The following is a 22,187-nucleotide window of genomic DNA, read 5'->3' as shown; positions in this document are numbered from 1 at the left end:
TATTTAACTCCAATGACTAACTAACAGTTTGGATACAGGACATCTTTGTTAAAGAACCAACATCCCAGGTCTTTCACTCCTCGGAGGCACCCAGCAAAACCCGGGCAGACTGGATTTGACATTCCTGATTGTTTCCAGGATTGAAAAACAAGAGATGCTTTCTCTACGCTCTTGTTCTGCACAACTAAGGGTTGTGGCGGATTCTCCATCGCTGACTCCTTTTAAATCAAGATTGGCTGTTTGTCGAGCAGACCTGCTCTGGGAATTATTTTGGGGCCTGTGTTATCCAGGAGGTCAACCTAGATGGTCACACTGACCTCTCTTTGGAATCCATTATACCCCAATAGCAGCACGAGAACCCAGTTTTAGAAAGGCCACCTCTCTCTGAGCCCTTTCAAGCAGAGAACTTTAATCCCTAGTCCCAGGGTGGCTTAGATTCACAGATTCCAGGGCAAGAAGGGGCGCAGGCCAGAAAAACCTCATGCATCCAGCTCAGCGGTTTGGTTAGTGATGCTCGTGGGCAGATCAAAACACAGACCAAAGGGACAAATTAAAGGAGACACACATCACAACAACAACAACGTCACCACAAGCTTCAGCTTTAAAATAAAACCTGGGATCAGCGAGAACACCAGTGTCCATCCTGCGGGGTGCTTTGCGCCTTTGAGCTAGGGCAAGCAGCCCTACATAGGAGAGGAGCAGCAGCAAAAACTCCCTCTAGATGCAAAACTGGCAGTGCACCCCAAAGGCCTCTGATTTCAGCCCTGGTGTAACCGCAGCAGCCAAGTGATGCTGCGTCAGGGCGAATGGCATTAACGCCAGCAGTTTGCTTTGGGGCAGTTATACCAGTGGCCTGAAACCAGCCGTGCTGTCCAGTATCCAAGAGGAGCGCGGTCTGTAGAGGGCACCGTGAACATGATCTCTTGGGTGACCTCTGCACTGCATGCTTAACCCGGGTCTGTGGGACCTGGGCTTGTGGACTTGGGATGCACTTGAGCTGCCCCACTGCACTGCAAACCTGGGGTTTACAATGGTTGGACCCAGCTCTCAGCCCTGCTAATGTGTCTGTACTGCACTGCACTGACCTTCTGACGTGGGTCTGCAGCTCAAGCTGCATCCCCACTGCAAAATGACAGGGCTTGGACCCAACTCGCAGCAGGACTTAGACTCAGGATCCTGCTGGGGGGTGGGTCAGAGTGCCCGCTGACCCAAGTCACTGGTTTGGTGTGGACGGAAGGGGGCTGGGGCTCAAACCCGAGTCAGAGCCTGGGTGCAGTGAACAGTGTAGATGCCCTTGGTGGCTGAGGTGGCAAGATGTCACCCAAGTCATTTCTTCACTTGAGGGCTTCCTACTCTCCAGCCAGATCTTTTCCACCCCTGGGAGCAGCAGCCCTTTCCTCCCAGAGGGGGCAGGAGTGACGGTGCATTGGCCTGCCCTCCCAATGCAGCAAAACCAAATAGCTGGGCCAGAGAAAAGGTGATGGCTGCCGATCACAAACAAACTGTGCATGGCAAGGATTGGCTTTATTTAATAGCATGGCATCGGGGGGGGGAGGGGTTTTACTCTGCAGCCCTGGGAAGGGTCGGAGGCAGTTAGCAAATGAATATCATTTTTAAATCTTTCCTGCGGGGCGTCCGGTTGTGGCAGAGCGCCAACTCCTGGCTGCGAACCTGGACATGGGCGGACAATGAGTTCAGCTTGCTGTGGCGGGGGTGCTGCACAGGGCGTGCTCAGGGGCGATCCGCTGCGGACTGGGGGCTGGGGAGCCTTTGGGAAGCAGGGCCACGCTGGCGCATAGGGGCTTTGTCCTCTTCAGCGCCGGCAGGGCACAAACCCGACGTCACCGGGGACGACTCCTCCGAGCCAGACGCGTCGCAAAGCAAATCGGGAGAGCTCCCAGAGTCGGACGGCCGAGCAAGGTCGCCGGGGGCAGAAATCGCTGATAGCGGCGGCAAGGCCAGGCTTTTTTCCGGGCTCTCCGGTTTGGTGTCTCCCAAGGGAGAGCAGGAGTGAGGTCTCCCTTCCTGGGAGCCTTGGGATCGTGGTACAGAAGCCAAGACCCCCCCTGCCACCGCTGGCCCAGCCTCACCTACATTCATCGGCACCTGCGAATTGTCCTCCAGCTCCTGGGTGCCAGCTTTCACCTGGCTCTGATCACTGAACCGGCCATCCTGGATGACACTCACCTGGGAGGTGCCCATGGCTCGGTCAGCACCTAGCGACGCTCCTTTAGCCCGGCTGTCTGGGCCTCCCACACAGAGCCCTCCTGGCTCTCCGGGACACGGGCTGGGTGACCCTCGGTTCCCACCCGAGACGAATGAGCCCCGTGATGTGCTACCCTCTTGGCCAGCATCACCCCCTCCTCCGGTCTCAGGGGCACCCGCCTCCTCTGTGCTGCTGCATTTATCCAGCGAACAGGCCTCCGCCTCCTCCGGCCTCTTCCGGGGCCGACCGCGCTTCCTCTTGATGCTGGAAGCCTCGCCAGGCGATTCCAGGGGGCGTTTGGCCCCTTTGGCTCCCTGTGCCTCCTGCCGGCTGCCGGTTGGCCCCTCGCTGCTCTTGGCGGGGCTGTGCCCTTCGCTGCCGCCGCCAGCTGCACTCTTGGGGTTAGTTGGGATTTCGGCCACGGGGATGCCCATGCCGGTCGGCACATTGGGCAGGATCATGTTGATCACCGGCACCGCCGCCTGCTGGCTGACCAGACCCGCCGCCCCATTCACGCCCGGTGCCAGGTTGATGGGCAGGGAGGAAGCAGTGCCCACCGGCAGTGGCAGGGCGGCCATCTTGACCGTGCCCCCGATGGGCGTGGCCGTGATCTTGGGCGCCAGGATAGGAGGGGAGGAGCGCACAGCCTGGGCACCCGGCAGCATCAGTCTCTCGCTGGCCTGGATGCGAGGCAGGAGGAAAGGCAGGCGAGCCACCAGGGCGTTGACTTGGGGGCTGCTCACCGGCTTGGGGGTCTCTGGGGTTTTCTTCCTCTCGGCTCGGGGTGGGACGGAGGGTTTCGAGTTATTCTCCTTTTTGTTCTGACAGGAAAAGACAGACAGATGGACTTTGGCAGAAGGGGCATCACCACACACCCATGCTGCGCCCATCTCCAGAGCCTCCGCCAAACACCTACACCCAACTAGGGTTCAGCGATGAGGGCCCACAACCCCACTCCTGAGGCTACTGCCACCCCCATTTGATAGGAGAGACTGAGGCACAGAGAACTGACTTGCTAACGGCATGAATTCAGTGGCAGAGGTGTGAGAAGAACTGAGGAGTTCTGGCTCCCAGCCCCCCTGCTCTAACTACTAGACCCCACCTCTCTTCCCAGAGCTGAGGGTGGAACCCAGGGGGCCTGGCTCCCAGCTCCCTCTGATCTAACCCTAGACCCCACTCTCTACCCAGAGCTGGGGCTAGAACCCAGGAGTCCTGGCTCCCAGTGCCCCCCTGCTCTAACTACTAGACCCCACTCTTCCTTAGATTAACAGTAAGCCGAATTCCAAGCAGGGGCTGACCATACCAGCCTTTCAGCTCTTAGGGGAGGAGGGCCCTAGTCATGGTGGGAAGGTTTCTCCCCAGCACCCAACCCTTTCTCACCTGCGGCTGGGTTTTGACAGTGCTGTCCGATGTTTCCAACCCATTCTTCTTGGCAGTCTGTGGTGGTCGAGTGTCTCGGTGGATATTTTCTGAACTTTCTAGAAACCAACCAACCAACCAACCAACCAAAAAAAAAAAATACATGGACTTGACTGTTCTTAAAAGATCACCCTCACTAGAAAAGTTTTTTTTTTAAATGGAAAAAGTCCCTTCCCTTAAATTATTAGTGCTTTGAAAGGCACTGGGATTATTATTTATTTGGGAAAAATGCATTTACTTTCTATCCTGGATGTTATTTATTATAGTCACAAGCCAGGAAATCCCCAACTCTGGTCTGCTTGACAGGTCTATACAAGAGAGCTACACTGGTTTAATTCAGGGTTTGTCTACACTTGAAACACTACAGCAGCAGTTCTTCAGAGTAAACACTACCTACATCAACAGAGGGGTTCTCCCACCGTGGTAAGCAATCCACCTCCCCAAGAGGCAGTAGCTAAGTCAACGGAAAAATTCTTCCATCAACGTAGGTACTGCTTCTCGGGGGGGGGTGGATGAACTACAGCGAAGGGAGAACCCCTCTCATCATGGTAGTGTCTACACACTGAAGTGGTAAAGCGGAGCAGCTGCAGCGTTTTCAGTGTAGATGTGGCCTTAGTAAGACTGGTGCAATCCCCTACTTCAGTTTCAGAGTGGGTTTATTCTGGTTCCGCTTAAACCAGTTCCTGAGGGCTTGTCCCCATGCGAACGTTCCACCAGTATAACTTAGACTGGTCTTTAAACGGACATTAAAGCACCAAGAGGCTGCGTACAAGGCTATGGCAGAAGGTTGCGGGCCCAGTTTATTATTAAAGTTGCAGGTTTGGTGCAGGCACCACAAAACTGGAACTCCACCCCACGTCCAGCCCTGTTCCGCCCTCTACACCCCACATCCGGCCCCGCTCTGCCCACCCAGGGTTCCAGGGAGGGAGTTGCCATCACAACTCAAAATGAGCTGGGGCATTCTGTGTACCTACCACACCCAGCATAATAGGGCCCTGGTCCATTACTGGGGTTCTCAGGGACTACTGTAATACCCCTAATAAATTATCCTAGACGGTGCCTGTCTCAGAGACCTTATAGTCTAAATGCAGATCATACACTAGACATAACAAACAGGGACGCACCACTATTACCATGTCAACATTAGGGCTTTGCATTGCTTTAACTCGGCCAGTAGGATTAGAGCGCTACCGCTATGGGTTAGCCTAATCGAGGTGGGCTTTGTCTACACGCAACAGCCGTGCCATCTTAGCCATGCACAGCTGGAACAGTGCAGCTCCTCCCCATGGTGCAGACAGTCCGCAGAGGTACTAATGGAAACTGGGCAACTGACTTCAAATTCTCTCACTAAGGGAATGTCCCATGGAGCTCTACAGAGAGACACAGCTGAAAGGTTTCAGAGGAGCAGCCGGGTTAGTCTGTGTTCGCAAAAAGAACAGGAGGACTTGGGGCACCTTAGAGACGAACCCATTTATTTGAGCATGAGCTTTTGTGAGCTACAGCTCACTTCATCGGATGCATTCAGTGGAAAGTGTAGAAGATCTTTTTATATACACACAAAGCATGAAAAAATACCTCCTCCCACCCCACTCTCCTGCTGGTAATAGCTTATCTAAAGTGATCACTCTCCTTACAATGTGTATGATAATCAAGTTGGGCCATTTCCAGCACAAATCCAGGTTTTCTCACCCCCTCCCACAAACCATTACCAGCAGGAGAGTGGGTTTGTGTGTGTGTGTGGGGTGGGGGGGGTGAGAGAAACTGGATTTGTGCTGGAAATGGCCCAACTTGATTATCATACACATTGTAAGGAGAGTGATCACTTTAGATAAGCTATTACTAGCAGGAGAGTGGGGTGGGAGGAGGTATTTTTTCATGCTTTGTGTGTATATAAAAAGATCTTCTACACTTTCCACAGTATGCATCCGATGAAGTGAGCTGTAGCTCACAAAAGCTTATGCTCAAATAAATTGGTTAGTCTCTAAGGTGCCACAAGTCCTCCTTTTCTTCTTACAGCTGAAAGGGTTAATCTCAGGTGATGGCCGGGAGAGGGGGGCCTGCTAAGAGCAGAGGGAACTTTGCCTGCGATTTCCCCAGGAGCAGCAGGACCCAGTCCTCTGTCACAGGGCGGCTGGCCCCTTTAAGGGAGCTGCGTCCAGCCCCACCTGTCACATAAATAGCTCACCTCCATAGGTGGGGAGAATGAGAAAGTCACGTGACAGGCAGGTCATGTGGCTAAATCAGGCTTCCAGGGTAGAGATGAGGCAAGGGGGCAGAACGGTTACTTTCTCAACTGACAAAACTAAGGGAACAACAGTCACTAAAAGGAAAATTGAACGAGATTATAAATTGTATTTATAAGGGCCGCAAATAAGCGTAGTTAAAAGCTTCACATTTTTAGATGCGATATTTAGCAGCAAGCTCACACGGAATGAACATATTGAAAATATTAGCCACAAGGCAGAACACCCTACTTCAAAAAGTGTTTCTGGAACATCCTAGGGTGCAGAGCAGAAAACAGCAGAAACGCTGCACAGAACGCTAATAAGGCCAGTTATTGATTATGGTGCCAGGATTTCAGTTCGGCATCAAAAACCAACTTGAGAACGCTTGACTCAATCCAAGCTCAGCAGACTGTAGCATACTGTACATGGTGCCTTCATCACAACGCCGCTGTGAAGGGCCGATAGCAGTGGGTAAAATGCCCATGATCTTAAGAATGAAGCTTTTAGATGTAACCTTTGGGGCTAACATCATTGGAAACAGTGAATAGATACACTTTTAAATGGACGATGTGTAGGGCAAAAACTCAAAATGCCTCATGTAAGGAGGGCTGAAGCATGGACAAAGGATCTTAGTGTAGAGAAAGACCCAGAAGAGGATAAAATCTATAGCTTTGGGAAAATGCATTAACATTGGAAAATTATACCTTCGGAGGTAGATACAGAATTGTATAGTGAAACCGAAAGAGGAAAAGGCATGTTAAGCGTACAAGATATCGCAAATCAACACGTCTGTGATAAGTCTGTATAATATCCCCGCCAAAGATCGGCCAACAGGAAGATTGGGAGCAGCATTCTGCGTTCCTACATGCGGGATCAAGAAAGCTGTACAGCTATCAAACTTTGGGGCCGTTTCAACGACTGAACTGGCTGTGAAAATGCTGGGGTTAAATTGGGTCATAGATGTTTGCCCAGCCACTGTGGTCCTCCTGATTCCTTATCAGGACTCCGGGCGATCAGAAACCACTCTTCGGATAGCGGAAATGCTCCATGTAATGAAACGTTACGGTTAACAACAGAACTGATGAAGCTGGGTGTAATCGCAGTGATAGCAGAGATCCTAGCACACAGAGAGGTGGTGGGCAACGACAAAGTGGCAAAAATTGCTGTTAAACACGAGCAAGTTGATTTAGACACCCCTGTAAGTAAACTAGAGTTTAAAAACCTGATTAAAAATGAGTTAACAGCAGGAAATATGGGCCCAAAGAAATGAAGAGGGAAAGATGCTGTGAAAAGGCTGTTATAAGAAGGAGGGAGAAAAATTGTTCTTCTTCACCTCTGAGGACAGGACAAGAAGCAACGGGCTTAAATTGCAGCAAGGGCGGTTTAAGTTGGACATTCGAAAAAGCTTCCCGTCGGGGTGGTTAAGCACTGGAATAAATTGCCTAGGGAGGTTGTGGAATCTCTGTCATTGGAGACTTTTAAGAGCAGGTTGGACAAACCCCTGCCACGGATGATCTACATAATACTTAGTCCTGCCATGAGTGCAGGGGACTTGACTAGATGACCTCTCGAGGTCCTCTCCAATCCTATGATTCTATGAAACGTGCCCAAGAGTCAAAAATACTCATATACTCCAAGGCCCTGAGAGAAGGAGTGAAGTGGCTCTATTTAGAATTTTAACTGGTCATTGTGGCTGAAACAGTAATTTGTTTCTAATAAACAAACATGAAGACAGAACAGGCAAGGTCCAGGAAAGAGCTGATCAGCTTCTTTGGGAGTGCAGAGTGTACCATTGAAAGGGGATATATGGGAAACTTAAGTATCTTTAAGTATCCAAACCTTTAAATATCCAAATTTTCACTGCAACACCTAGTAAGAGCATCAGGAAAATGGAGACCTATTAAAAGCAATACTGCAATTCTTAAAGAACACTGGGGAAGGGGGAAGACTTGAATTTTTTCTGGTGTCCAGTGCTTGGCCGTCACAGGCCAGGGGTACCCTACAATGTTCTGTCGAGCCAGCTACGTCGCTTTGGGATGTGAAAAATCCACACTGCCGATTGACACCGTGAAGCAGACCTAGCCCCCGGCAAAGACAGCGGTAGGTCGGTGGAAGAGTTCTTCCTCTTGTGGCGGTGGATTAACGTCAGTGACAAGAGAACCCCTCCCGTCGCTGACACGAGGGTCTATGCTGCGGAGCATCAGCAGTGCAGCTGCAGTGGTTTAAGTGTAGACAGAGCTTTGGCAGAAAGCCTGTGAAGACTCAGAGGAAGGAGAAGGGTGACTCAAAGGATGAAGGGGGCTGCATGAGCTGCTCTGCACAGAGTGACCCCCCTCAGTTCCCAGCCAGAGAGCCCAGGGGTGCAGCCTGCAGGAGCCTGCGAGGGAGACCGGAGAGCAAGTCTGCTGCTGACAGAGCGGGGACAGGACAGCTGGAGCTGGGACACTGGTCGGGGAGGGCCGTGCTCCGAGCATTCTCCCCCTCAGCTGCTCGGCTGGCTGGCTCACCTGCTCAGGGTCTAACCAATCGCTGCCATATGTGGGGTCAGGCAGAAATTTCCCCTAGGTCAGCATGGCAAGGACCCTAGGAGTTTTTCCTTCCCTTTGCAGCATGACCGGGAATCTCTCACTTAATGCTCTGCCATTGGAGAGGCCTCGGGCGTTAGTGCACCGGGGTCCTTCCCCTTCTCTGCCTGCGGCACAAAACAGTCTAGTCTCCCACCAGCTGGGATACTTTAGTCTCAAGTCTGGTTGCCTTTGGGGTGCGGGTGCTGGGTGGGGTTGGTGGCCTGCAATATACAGGTGGTCAGGCTCGATGATCTCTATGCCTGAGAGCCCTGCATTGAGAGGTGGGAGCCAGCAGGGAGGCTGGGGAGTTCTTGAATTTCCTTGTGAATGTGAATAAACCCAGCCCCACAAAGGGGTGTCACTCAACACATGGAGCCCTGTGTCCATTACTGGGGAGGCAGCACCTAGGCTGAAGCCAGCCTGGGTAGAGAGGCCTGCGGCACTCTCAATAACCCCAACCCTGCAACGAGCACTGCAGTGGGAGGTCCCAGTACTCCACCGAGCCCCACGCTTGGCAATGGGGCTCCCACCTACCCCCCCACACACAAGCGCAGGAGCAGGTCCTGTGGGAGGAATCCCCTTTCTGAGCACCCGACCCACCTGAGACCACCATGGCCATGACCAGGTCAGCGCGGTCGGAGCGCGAGCTGATGAGGTGCTGCTGGATGAGGAACTGAGCCACCTCCACGATGTTGTTGAAGGAGCGCTTGAGGATCTTCTCAGCCCAGTGGCAGGTCAAAGCGCAGGCCGCGTCCACCAGCTCGTCGTGGTATGACTGCACCAGGTCTGTCAGCTCCGACTGTGTCAGGGGAGGGGAGGGAGGTCAGCGACCAGAACCAGGCCTTGGAGCGCTTCTGCTCCCCTCTCCGGGCACAGTCAGTGAGCACGCAAAATTCCCAGGGCGCTCCTGGTGTATGCCCAGTGCTCAGTAATCGAGTGCCCAAAACTCCCGGGGGTGCTCCCGATAGACACCCAGCGCTCCTGCCTGAACTCACAGGAGGTCATGGTGAGGACAGTTCCCAAGGACGGGTCACGTTATATGCCAACATACAAGAGCTGGGGGGGTGGGAGGGAGAGCCAATTTTCCCAGCAATGGATGTCTGGCATTTCCAAAAAGTCAAAATCAATCCATTTTGGGTCGAACAAAAGGTTTGATTTTTGACCATTTTTAAAAGGTTCAGGACACGATATTTTGAGACATCGTTTTGAACCAAAACACCGAAAGGTCAAACGTTTAACTTTTTCCTTAACCTTTTTTTTTCCCCCCAGTTGTAACAATTTGGAGGAACTGAGATGAATTCACACAATGGTTCCGTGTTGCCAAATCTGCATTTTTTTACAACAACAAAAAATGTTTTGGGTGAAGAGTTTTTCCCAGCTCTATGTACAAACCCCTCTACACCCCTGCCAGCCCCAGACATGGTAGGGGGCCCAGTGCCCACGGTAGGGGGAATATACAACCTCCCCACAACACTTCCTATAGCCGATGGGGCTGAGCTAGGACCTTCCCATGGTCAATGGCATGAAGGCAAAACAGACTCAACACTAAATCTAAAATTCAGAGCAGGTGTGTTAGGTAGCTAAGGCTGGGGCAGTGACATCGCAGAAATCTACTGAAACACCCCCTAACCATGGAGGGCTTTAGAGCCCACAAGCACCAGGATGGCCCACTAAAGCTCAAGCAGCCTTCACACTAGGAGGCCGTGCTTCTGGGGAACTTACGGTATCGGTAACTTTGAGGTCCAGGCTGGGCAGGGGTGGCATGCTGACCACGGTCTTCCTCCTGATCCCGCTGTAGCAATACGTTTGGCAAGGTTAAGGAATTTCAGTGGGAAGTTGGAAGGAACTAAATAAAGCTGCAAAAGTGAGACGTTAAAGCTTGAAAGGAGGCTGTTTAAGTCCTTAGTGTGACTCCTTCCACATCCAATTAGAGATCTGGGAATCACAAATCCTCTTGCTTTTCACTGCCGATACAGTTTATACTTCACTGTGCTCCACACTAGTTCGGTCCACTTCTCAGTTCCGATGAGCTAGCCCAGATCTGCTCGACCCCCACCATGAGTGGAAGAGGAAAATAAACTTTCCTGCTTTTTCAACTCCCAGTCTCAACTTTGACTGAACTTAACTAGTTGAATAAGCTGAAAAGAAGTATTTATTCTCTCTGGACTTACAGAAGAGGCTACTTCTGTCCAAAGCTAGATTAGCAGGTCAACAATTAGCAGGTCAACAATGCAAATGGGGTATCAATGTTTAACAGTCAGGGTAATTAGCCATTGGGACAATTTATCAAGGGCCAGATGGATTCTCCATCACTGGGAATTTTCAATTTAAGATTGGATGTTCTGGTAAAAGATCTGCTCTTGTTCAAACAGGAATTATTTGGGGAAGTTCTAGGGCTTGAGTTATATATGGAGGTCAGAGTGGATGATCACAACACTACTTTCTGGGCTTAAAATTTGGGCTGTCAAGCAATTAAAAAAATTAATCGTGATTAATCACATGATTAAAAAATAATCGTGATTAATCGCTCTGTTAAACAATGGAACACCATTCATTTAAATATTTTGGACGTTTTCTACATTTTCAAATATATTGATTTCAATTACAACACAGAATACAAAGTGTACAGTGCTGACTTTATATTTATTGTTGATTACAGATATTTGCACTGTAAAAAACCAAACATAAGAAACAGTATTTTTCAATTCATCTAATACAAGTACTGTAGTGCAATCTCTTTATCATGAAAGCTGAATTTACAAATGTAGAATATTGTACAAAAAACCCCACTCAAAAACAAAACAAAGTCCACTCAGTCCTACCCCTTGTGCAGCCAATCGCCCAGACAAACAAGTTTGTTTATATTTGCAGGAGATAATGCTGCCCCCTTCTTATTTACAATGTCACCTGAAAGTGAGAACAGGTGTTCTCATGGCACTGTTGTAGCCAGCGTCGCAAGATATTTACGTCCCAGATGCAGTAAAGATTCCTATGTCCCTTCATGGTTCACCCACCATTCCAGAATATGTGCTTCCATGCAGATGGCGGGTTCTGCTCAATAACAATCCAAAGCAGTGCGGACCGATGCATGTTCATTTTCATCATCTGAGTCAGATGCCACCAACAAAAGGTTGATTTTCTTTTTTGGTGGTTCAGGTTCTGTAGTTTCCACATTGGAGTGTTGCTCTTTTAAGACTTCTGAAAACATGCTCCACACCTCATCCCTCTCAGATTTTGGAAGGCACTTCAGATTTGTAAGCCTTGGTCAAGGGCTGTAGAAATCTCACATTGGTACCTTCTTTGCATTTGTGAAATCTGCAGTGAAAGTATTCTTAAATCGAACACATGCTGGGTCGTCATCTGAGACTGCCATAACACGAAATATATGACAGAACGCAGGTAAAACAGCAGGAGATATACACTTCTTTCTGCAAGGAGTTCAGTCACATATTTAATTAATGCAGTTTTTTTTAAACGAGCGTCATTGGCACGGAAGCATGTCCTCTGGAATGGTGGCCAAAGCATGAAAGCACATACGAATGTTTAGCATATCTGGCACATAAATACCTAACAACGCCGGCTACAACAGTGCTATGCAAACAGCTGTTCTCACTTTCAGGTGACATTGTAAATAAGAAGAGGGCAGCATTATCTCCCATAAATGTAAACAAACTTGTTTGTCTTAGCGATTGGCTGCACAAGAAGTAGGACTGAGTGGAATTGTAGGCTCTAAAGTTTTACATTGTTTTGTTTTTGAGTGCAGTTATGTAACAAAAAAAAAAATCTACATATGTAAGTTGCACTTTCACAATAGAGATTGCACTACAGTATTGCAGGAGGTGAATTGAAAAATACTATTTCTTTTGTTTATCATTTTTACAGTGCAAATATTTGTAATAAAAATAACAACATAAAGTGAGCCCTGTGCACTTTGTATTCTGCGTTGTAAATTTCAACTATTTGAATAAGTAGAAAAACATCCAAAATATTTAATACATTTCAACCGGTATTCTATTGTTTAACAGTGCAATTAAAACGGTGACTAATTTTTTTTAATCGCAATTAATTTTTTTGAGTTAATCACATGAGTTAACTGCGATTAATCAACAGCCCTACTTAAAATCTATCAAGGATTTAAAGATAATACATTTCCTTTTGTATCAGCTTTCATTAGAGGATCCTAAAGTGTGTTCCAGAGTAACCGTAGTGCCAATCCCACATGTTCAACCATTATGAGTTAGACACCCCCCAAAAATCCTAGATTTTAAAAAATAATAAACTTGGGCTCTTTTTTATTTGCCTTCTGGTTTTTGAGCCTTCAGGGTTTGCATTTACAAAATTTTCTTTGCAACCATGACAGCTAGAAACTTAGAATCATAGAATATCAGCGTTGGAAGGGACCTCAGGAAGTCATCTAGTCCAACCTCCTGCTCAAAGCAGGACCAATCCCCAATTTTTGCCCCAGATCATGGGTTCTCATGGAATCACATGATTCTAAGAGCCGGGGCTTTAAGGAAATTCCCAAATACCATGAGAGTTGGCAACCCTGTTTTGCTAGATATCAGAGGGGTAGCCCTGTTAGTCTGTATCCAATGGACACAAATCAGACATCAGGAATGTTAACATACAAAAAAGCCTGTAGGAGAGCACTTCAATCTCCCTGGACACTCAGTAACAGATTTAAAAGTAGCCGTCCTTCAACAACAACAAAAAACAGACTTCAGAGAGAAACTGCAGAGCTACAATTCATTTACAAATTTAACACCATTAATTTGGGCTTGAATAGGGACTGGCTGGCTCACTACGAAAGCAATTTTCCCTCTCTTGGTACTGACACCTCCTCAACAATTGTTGGGAGTGGACCACATCCACCCTGACTGATTGGCCTTGTCGACACTGGCTCTCCCTTCTCTTCATGTGCCAGTATATTTATGCCTGTATCTGTAATTTTCACTCCATGCATCTGAAGAAGTGGGGTTTTTACCTACAAAAGCTTATGCCCAAATAAATCGGTTAGTCTTTAAGGTGCCATCAGACTCCTCATTGTTTTTGTTTTGCTACAGCAGCTGTTCTCAAACTGTGGGTTGGGACCCCAAAGTGGGTCATGACCCCCTTTGAATGGGGTCGCCAGGGCTGGCTTAGACTTACTGGGGCCCAGCGCTGAAGCCTGAGCCCCACTGCCTGGTGCTGAAGCCTGGACGGTGGGGCTCAGGTTGCAGGCCCCCTACCTGGGGCTGAAGCCCTTGGGCTTCAGTTTTGGCCCCCCTGCCCAGAGCGGTGAGGCTCGGGCTTTGGACCCCTCACCCAGGGCAGTGGGGCTCAGGCGGGCTCAGGCATCGGTCCTCCCTCCTGTGGTCATGAAGTAATTTCTCTTGTCAGATGTGGGTCGCGGTGCAATTAAGTTTAAGAACCTCTGTGCTAGAGGATCCCACAGCACTTTGTTAATAAGAGCTAGGAACAGAACCCAGGAGTCCTGACATGCAGTTTCTTATTTCAGTCACTCAATACCACCCCCTCCCAGATTCCTGACTCCCAGCCTCCTGCTCTAACCACTAGACACCACTTCTCTGCCAGAGCTGGGAATACAATCCAGGAGCCCTGCTCCCACTTCCCTGCTCCAACTGCTCCATTCCCCTGTGGAGCTGCAAAATGTAATGACTAATCAATTAAAAACAAATCATTTCCATTCATTCTTGTTCTTTAAAAGACGCCAACCCTGTCCACACAAAACTAAGCTGACATCATCCCTTTGCTTGGGCTAGTTCTTGGAGGTGTAGACAGAGGTTATTTAGCGTACAAGGATATTTCGATTGTCCTCGTCCTCCCAGTCTTCTGGCTTTGATGTTCGGGAAGATCTCCCGGATGATCTTCCCAAAGTTAGCGGCACTCAGAGGGTGACAACAGAGGTTATCACAGTATCGCCTGCCGGGTTCAGAGGATCAGAGGAGAGAGAGTTTCATCCCAAAGCCAAGGTCCTGCACTTGATACTACTGCCTTGGCCGTGCATTCGATTGCTTCCCCGTGGATTATCACCAGCAGTACTGAACGCTGGGCACCAGCGTCTCTTCTAGTTAAGTCATATTACATTTATCACAGAGGGTCTTTGCAAACTCAGCCTCCGCAAACTCAACCTGATCTACTCCCTGCACAGGGGGAAAAATCACTCTCCGCCACTGAAATGCGGCCACCTCTGGGTGAAACGGCATTTCAACAGCTGCCCAACACATTACAGCCCAGTGCTACAGTTCTGACTCAGGCAATGGATTTTTTGCCCATGCAAGAGCAGCAGCGTGTGGTCCCAGAGGAGGATGATCTCTGGGAGAGTATCTGGAACACCACAGGGAACTTAGTAACGCTGAGCATCGCTAGCACAGTTGGCATTTGCTCAGGATTATTTATTAGGCGTATTACGGTAGCGGGTAGGCATCCCAGTCACGGAACAGAAGGACCCCATTGCGCCAGGCGCTGTAAAGTATGAGGTATATTACAGTAGCACTTATGAACCCTAGTCACGGACCAGCACTAGACACTGTACATTCGCAGAATAAAGAGACAGCCCCTGCCCCAGGGAGCTGGTAATCCAGGATGTTATGGGTACAAACGGACTATGAATGAACGGAGGCTGGAAATCTAAGGCCTTCCTTGGAGGCCTCCCAGTCAAGCCCTGATGCAGCCAGTCCCTGCTTAGCCTGCAAGATCCAGAGCGCTCGCAATGCAAGGCCACTGGCTGCACTGACTCACGCTGGGCCCTGTGCACATGCTCACTTGTATGTGTCGTAGACATCCTGCTTGGGCAGGCAGGTGTCCGTGTGTTCCTCCAGGTGATTCCGGATCCAGTTGCACGCATGCATGTGCTCAGCAGTGCTCAAGGAGCTCAGGTCCAGGCTGCTGCTCGCAGGGAGGCAGGTCATGGTAAGCAGACATGATCAAATTAGAGACAACATTAATTAGCACAGAGATTGCATCAGTGAGGGGTTATGGGGGGAGACAGAGAGGTTGCCAGGCCAGGGTTACATTCCTCTCTGTAGCAACTTTCAGAGGATCATAGGCATTATTTGGAGACTCCCTCCCTCCCATACCCCTGAGGCTCGGAAGTAATATAAAATGGGTGGGGGGGTAATACACGGGAAAACTGAGTTACAGGGAAACACTGGCATCAGCTTGAAGAGAACCCAGTCATGCTGCTTAAATTACTGGGCCACGATCCCTCCAAGAACTGGCAAGAGAACCCCAGGGTCCAACTGCCCAGAACTCCTGCACCCCCTTCCCAGAACTGGCAACAGTCCCCAGGAATCCTGATCCCCAATCTCCTCCTGCGCTAACCACTGAACCGCGCTGTAGTGAAAGACAAGGCACAATGGTATCTTAGTCTGTTCCCTACCTTTTTTCCCCAGAACTCGGACCGGATGGCAGCTGTAGGTACAGGTAGAGTTTATCGTTGTCTGAAAATTTCTGCACATCTTGCTATTGTTAGCAGGGACAAAATGGTTAGAGATTCAACAGAGGCAGCAAAACAGCTAGAAGTCAAATTACTTTGCTAATTGCAATGACTAAAGAGACTTCTTAGCAGAGATCATTCTATGACCAATAATTATGTTTGCTGCTGTGCAAGGCAAAGTAAATAAAATCTTATGCATCAGGGCATGACTTGACCAATAAAGGGGTCAGGAAGGAAGCACGCCTTCTCCCACCCACTCTATTTAGCAATACATAATTGGTCAAGGGCAGATGGTCTGATTTGCTCTGAAAGATCATGCATTGCTCACTGCTCCTCTTAGAGATTGGATCCTGGACTGACTGAACCACTGAACGGATCCCTTATGGCAGGATTACTGGATTAGGTAGAATTGAGGGACTGAGCCAGTATGGTAAGAGGCAGAGCAGCATGGGATGTTGCCATTGAGAGAAGATCCAGGGCTGACACTCACTTGTGCTGGTCTCTACGCTACAGGGTTTTTAAGCAGCCGAAGAGCTGCTCAAGACACTCACCAGAATGCTGTCCACTTTGTTCTGCACGGATTTGCTGTTTAAAACAGGAGAAAAAATAAAGCATCCGTCATCAAGCCACAGAGCGTGGACTGTACAGCACTCCCTGCACAAAGCAGAACCACAGGGACGGAAAACACCTCATGGGTTCCCAGCCAAACCTCACTGCTGCCTCCAGTACGTTGGAGTCAAAGCCCAGCTTCTGTGCGTAACAGAGAAAGCTTTCATATGCAGCAGCTGCTGTAACAGAACGTCTACTCAGTCAGCAGCTGCTTTTACATCCAGCCCACAGATCCACTTCCCCAACAAAGACGCATTCGCTTAAGGATTAAAAAACCAGGAAATTAAACAGGCAAAAAACTTTGCTGGGAAACATTTAGGCTTGCTTCACACACACACAGCTTGCCTGACTCAAACCCACAGGAGCAATGAAATGTTGAGCCACCGAATAGTACATCCCCTCTATTCCTCCACCCACAGGCAAATTACCATCCCCTATAACCCACACACCTTAACTCTGCCCTGCTCGCACCAGCAGGGACAGCTTAAGGCATGGGCAAACTGGGCATGTGCCAACGGAAAGGTGGCCCCAGCAGTGATGTGTGACAAAAAAATGTTAATCGACAAAAAAATGTTAATCGAGTCGACGATGAATATTGAGTCTGGAGTGATTCAGGAAATTGGATTTTCAGAGGTCAGTTGTCACTTCGCTGCCTGCAGAGGTTTTTAAATCAGCAGAATACATTTAACACTTTTTCTGTTACCGCTACGTTGTGTTTTAGTTCCCAATAACATTTTACAGGCAAGAATTACTATTTATTTTCTACTGTAACGTGGCAGGGCTCCGCTGTCTCCCCACCCAATACGCTGTGCCCAGGGGCCTCTGAAGTCATTAAGAAGGCCCTGCCCACTCGGGGGGTGAGCCTTCTGTCACCCCCTTTACCAAACTACCCTCCCCCAACACACCACCTCTCACTGAGTCACAGGGTCTGAGCTATGTCCCAGCCTGTATGTAGCCTCCTGGGAGTGACCCCTTTACTATGCTGGGCCCCAAGGACCCACACAGATCCACAGGGGCAGGCCTCTGGCCCCAGCATTCCCTGTCTCTGTCCATGGCTCCCTGGAGCGAAACCGGCCAAGCCAAACTCCAGGGGGAGGCTTGTACCGGGCCCGCACCGTGCTCTCCGGGAGTATTTACAGTGACACAGGCAGCCTTTTTCAGAACAAGGGGGCCATTGATGAGTCACCTGGCTACAGAATCCGAACGTCCTTGGTGTAGCACAGAGAGGCAGAAGTTATGCCATAGTCCACTCTGGTTAAACCAGTGCCCTGATGAGCCAGCCAAGCTGTGATGGACTCCACCTCTGGCTCTCGTCCCGTGTTCCCCCTTTATCTGCCCAGCTCCAGGCTCCCGAGTCCCTCCAAAGGGGTCACCCTTCCTCTAGTCACCTGACACCCTGTTCTCTAGCTCAGTCCCCGGTCCAGCCTGCGGGGCAGAGGGGTTCCTGCTGTTAGGTGTTCAATCCTGAGGGCATCTCTCGGTCTTGCTGGAGACCCTCTGTTGATTCGGGCTGGTTTGAGCCACTTCTTTAGTGACTCTACCCATTCCCCTCCAGACAGTGAGGTGACCCGCACACCCCTCCTGCCCTGTTCCAGGAGCAGGGTTAAACCTTTTGCACCCACTGGGTAGCAAGAGGGAAACTGAGGCATGCCTAGGATTTATACAAATATTATAGAAACTACCCAATTTGTCACACCTCTGCACCAAACACTCATGACGAATAGTGTCAGGAGGGGAAAATTTGGTAATCAGAGTTCAGGGTCTATGCATCTGTCTGTGTATCACTCTGAAGCCTAGAACGTTGGCTAAGTCAGCGTCACCAAATCATCACACGCTCGGGGTCTACTGAGGACCACTGAGTCGGTGTGAAGCGACGGACACAGCTACAAGCATGGCTGACAGCTCTTTTTGTTCAGCATATCACCAGGCTGAATCATCGCCGGGTTTCACGGCCTGTTACCTTCCTAGTTTTAAGTTCTCAGCCACTTTCAGGTTTGTTTGTTTTTATCTTCATGAATTACTTCCATATGACAATGGGGACTTTCACCTAGCAAATAACATTCACTAGCTTTTATATAGCGCTTTTCATCCATAGATGTCCAAGCACTTTACAAAGGAGGCCAGCATGAAGCAGAGGAGGCTATGTCAGGGCAGAGTTAAGGTTACCATGTGTGGGCTGGGGTAGCGGTCAGGGAAAGCAGCGTGTCTGTGAGTGATGCAGACCGGTATGTAGGGCCATGTGGCTTAATTTTTTCATTTCCTTGCTCATGTGGGTTTCAGGCAGGTATGTTGCATATGGGTAGCAACCCTGATTGCTTCACAGCAAAACATTTTGCCTGTTAATATTTAAAGACTTTGAGCATCAGTTAGATGTAAATGACAACCAGATGTGGGATCAGGAAGGAATTTTCTCCCAGGCCAGATTGGCAGGGACCGGGGGTGGGGGGTGTTTCGCCTTCCTCTGCAGTATGTGGGTACAGGTCACTTGCCGGGATTATCTGGCTATATCTCACTTCATCATTCCCAGGGCGCCTCACACACTGGTATTCCTCGGTCCCTCCTCATCTCTGCCTGCCGCCCATGGCAGTCTAGTCTCCTGTGGGCTATGATACTTTGGTCTCGTTTCAGTTGTAGGGTTTAGTGTGCGGGTGCTGGAGTTGGCCTGTACTAATCAATCGCACATAGCCCCTAGCACCACAAGATCCTCACACCACCACAATTCAAAGAGATAAGAATACCCAAGGTGCAGAGCAACGCAACGTCTCCGGGGCTGGGCAGCCAGCGCCTTTCACTACCACTAAGAAAACATCTAAGAAGCCAGCCATACAAAAGCGAGAGGGAGATGTTGCCCTTACGAGATGGTGCTCTTCAGTTTCTGCAGCAGGGTGCTGGGCTCTGTGGCATCCCCTCTGGAGTTCCCAGGCTGCGAGCTTCCCTTTTTAGAGACCTTGGGACCAGCTTTGTCGTCAGCCATGACATTCGGCAGCTGCCTAAAAGACAAGAGCCGTGAAAAAGCAGCCCAGAACAGATTGCCCCACGGCAGACAGCCACCCAACCGGTGCAGAAGTGCCATTTGTTATTACAACCGAGCGCTCGGCCCCTTTCCCTGCTGCTTGGGGAGAAACCTGACAGCTTAGAGGGAGTCAGGTGTCGCTGACGAGGCAGAGGTCCAAAAGCAGAGTGGCAGTGTCCTGCGTTTGTGCAGCACCTCGTACCTTGTCTGCGACTGGGGCTTGTGGATGCTGTCACAATACAGGTAGTTATTCTACAAAGAAATAAAAATGCGTGAAAATACAATTCACGCTTGTAAGGCTGGTTAGGAGAGCTGGGAGCAAAGGCTGATGCCTTCTAACTTGGGGGCCTAATTCAAAGGCCCCCAACTCTGCATTTAGGCACCCAAATAAGGTGTTCAGCACCCTCAACGCCCATCAACTTAAACAGAGCAGTTAGCGGGTCGCAGTGCGGGATCGGGGCCGAGGAGAGGAAGCGTGATGGGAGGAGAATCCCATTGAAAGCATGAAAGGGAATTCTGGGACCTAGTTCTGAAAGGAGAGTAGCACAGACAGACATGAAAGCGTTCCCTAGCCTTCATGAGGTTGAATGTAATAACCCCTGCTGGAATTTGACACCGGGGCCCAGATTCTTGCAAAAAGTGACATGTGGTCATTAAAGACCCCAAGCAGTCAGGATCTCCCCCTCCCACCCACACACTTTTCCTGGTAGACCCTGACCCTGCAATGGGGTCTGTGGGCTTAGAGCTCATTGCAGGACCAGGGCCTTGGATTGTAAACCATTCCCATGAGTTTGTACAGCACCTAACACAAATGCTGACTGAAGCCACTGGACACTATCATAGTATTAAAATAATCAAGAAGTAAAAAAATCAATGTCAAGAATACGGATATAGAACTCAAGCTGAGCGCACTGAAGAAATAACGCTGTCTTATGTCAAGTGATTTTCAGCAAGTTGGTGGGTGTCAGAGCTGGGAACAGAACACTACAGTCCCACTGCCTGGTCCCCGGTTCTGACCACTAGATCAAACTTCCTCCTAGGGCCTGGAGCTGAACCCAGGAGTCCTGACACTCAGCCTCAGCTCTGACTACCTCCACCAGACAGCGTTCTTCTTCTTCTTCTTGTCCTATTTTCCTCCCCCCCCCCAAAAAATAAAATTTTTAAGTCAAATTAAATTAGCAAGACCATAAAGTTTTTGCTGAGTTTTTCCCTGTTTAATTGCAAAAGTGAGGATTCAGCAGAGCTCAAGGAGGCTCCATTAATAACCCTGCATTCAACAGAAGACTGGAGCTAATTTAATTATTAGTTTGTACAAGAAATTTGCATGAAATGCTACAATTCTGCAAACCTCAGCTCCGGAGTAGCCTGTTTAGTTATAGATCCTGTATCTATAGTTCCTTCTTCAGGGCGAGGTGCTACCACTGAGAGGAAATCAATTAATGGCTGGAATGCCCCAGGGGGAAGTGGGGGGGGGAATCCCACGAAGAGGGAGATTTAAATATCTGCAGTTGAACTGGGAGCCGCAGCTTCAGACTTGCCAAATCGCGCTGTCCCCAGGCTGGGGGAAATCTTCCTCCTCCTGGCTGTAAAAGCATCTCGGGTTTTATTTTGCAACATGCGTTTCCAGATCTCATCATTTATTTTCGAGGTGGGGGGGGGGGGCGCTGAAACGTCGCACATCCAGGTCTGACAGCAGCCGCAAGGTCCAGAGAGCCATGCCCCAGAGCCAGCTTGGCCCGACCAAGGCGACGATTTTCGGTTTGCAAAGACGAGCCGATCCTTGTGCGTCCCTTTATTACGGTTTTGCAAGACGGATTTCCTCTCTCTCTGGGAGCGACCCGCACTTTGCAAGCCCGCCCCATCCTCACCCCCAAGGCTTGGCTACGTTGCAAAGCAAGAAAGAGACTGGGAACAAAACAAAGGAAACTCACCTACTCCCAGGGTCGCCACAAGCCCCCTCGAGAGCGAGCCAAGTGGCCAAAGGTGCGTTTGCAGGAAGGGAGAAGGAGGCGCGCGCCCCAGCCGCTCAGTCCGCGGCCAGCCTCCCCGTTCGCTCCCCCGGCTGGCGAGGCGTCCCCGGCAGCATGGCCCGAGCCCCGGCTTCTTTGCTTGGCTTGCCGGCCCCTCTGGGTCGCTGCCCCCCCCGGCGCACAGGACGGGCACGTGCCGCCCCAAGGGCAAAACAGAAAAAGAAAGTAGCTCAGCACCAACTCGTCTTGCGGGGGGGGGGAATAACCCCCCCCCAACCTGCCCTGATTGCCGCTCTGTTTTTCTGATTGGCTCACGCACCTTTGATCTGCCCGGAGACTTTGGCCGTTCATTAATCTGATTGGCTGCGGCTGGCTTTTCTACCCGGATACAAATCCGATTGGTCTCTTGATTGGCCGGCTGGATGTCAACTCTGCCTAGTAACAAGCTGCGGCTGGGCAAAGGGCGGGGCGGCTGGAGGAGGAAGCTGGGGGGGAGGGGGGGGAGTTGCAAATGCAGGCCTGGGGGAAGGTTTTGCTGACAGGGCTGCTGCGGGGCGGGGGTCACAGCAGCCAGGGCTGCTCCCTGCCCCCTGGCAGAGCCTGAGCCTGTCTGCAAAGCCAGGTACTGACACACCACCCCATCCCTCACCATAAAGCCGGTCCCTCTGACCCGCCATGGACAGCACCATGCATCCAAAACCAGCCTTATCTGGAGTTGTTTTTAAAGCCCCAGCTCCCGG

At 50.1% G+C, this 22,187-nt stretch overlaps 1 protein-coding gene across 3 annotated transcripts; it reads right to left on the bottom strand.

Annotated features, from left to right (window-relative positions):
• Positions 1 to 1,507: 1,507 nt before the first annotated feature.
• RFX5 (regulatory factor X5) lies at positions 1,508 to 21,724 on the bottom strand. 3 transcript variants are annotated; one of them, XM_084613165.1, is made up of 10 exons: positions 21,409 to 21,721; positions 19,320 to 19,450; positions 16,407 to 16,440; positions 15,799 to 15,881; positions 15,183 to 15,305; positions 14,223 to 14,339; positions 10,140 to 10,221; positions 9,018 to 9,216; positions 3,587 to 3,684; positions 1,508 to 3,027 (listed from the first exon to the last, which is right to left on the bottom strand). In XM_084613165.1, exons 2-10 carry the CDS (start codon positions 19,436 to 19,438, stop codon positions 1,732 to 1,734), a joined length of 2,151 nt encoding a protein of 716 aa, XP_084469291.1. In that variant the 5' UTR covers positions 19,439 to 19,450; positions 21,409 to 21,721; the 3' UTR covers positions 1,508 to 1,731. The 3 variants fall into 3 exon arrangements, with proteins under 3 accessions (XP_084469291.1, XP_084469290.1, XP_084469292.1); XM_084613164.1 differs by having other exon boundaries at positions 19,320 to 19,454; positions 21,409 to 21,720; XM_084613166.1 differs by lacking the exon at positions 14,223 to 14,339 and having other exon boundaries at positions 10,140 to 10,209; positions 19,320 to 19,454; positions 21,409 to 21,724.
• Positions 21,725 to 22,187: the final 463 nt, after the last annotated feature.

This window comes from Lepidochelys olivacea, assembly GCF_965140295.1.
Source record: "Lepidochelys olivacea isolate rLepOli2 genome assembly, chromosome: 24".
NCBI lineage: Eukaryota > Metazoa > Chordata > Testudines > Cheloniidae > Lepidochelys > Lepidochelys olivacea.
This window is presented reverse-complemented; position numbering and strand designations above follow the sequence as displayed.

Excerpts from the sequence above, each read along its gene's own strand:
- RFX5 (XM_084613165.1), bottom strand. The coding sequence starts at position 19,438 with ATGGCTGACGACAAAGCTGGTCCCAAGGTCTCTAAAAAGGGAAGCTCG. Across the intron at positions 14,340-15,182 it reads GATGTCTACGACACATACAA|GCGATACTGTGATAACCTCT; the intron begins GTGAGCATGTGC and ends TGAACCCGGCAG. Across the intron at positions 10,222-14,222 it reads GGAGGACGAGGACAATCGAA|GTATTGCTACAGCGGGATCA; the intron begins ATATCCTTGTAC and ends ACCTTGCCAAAC.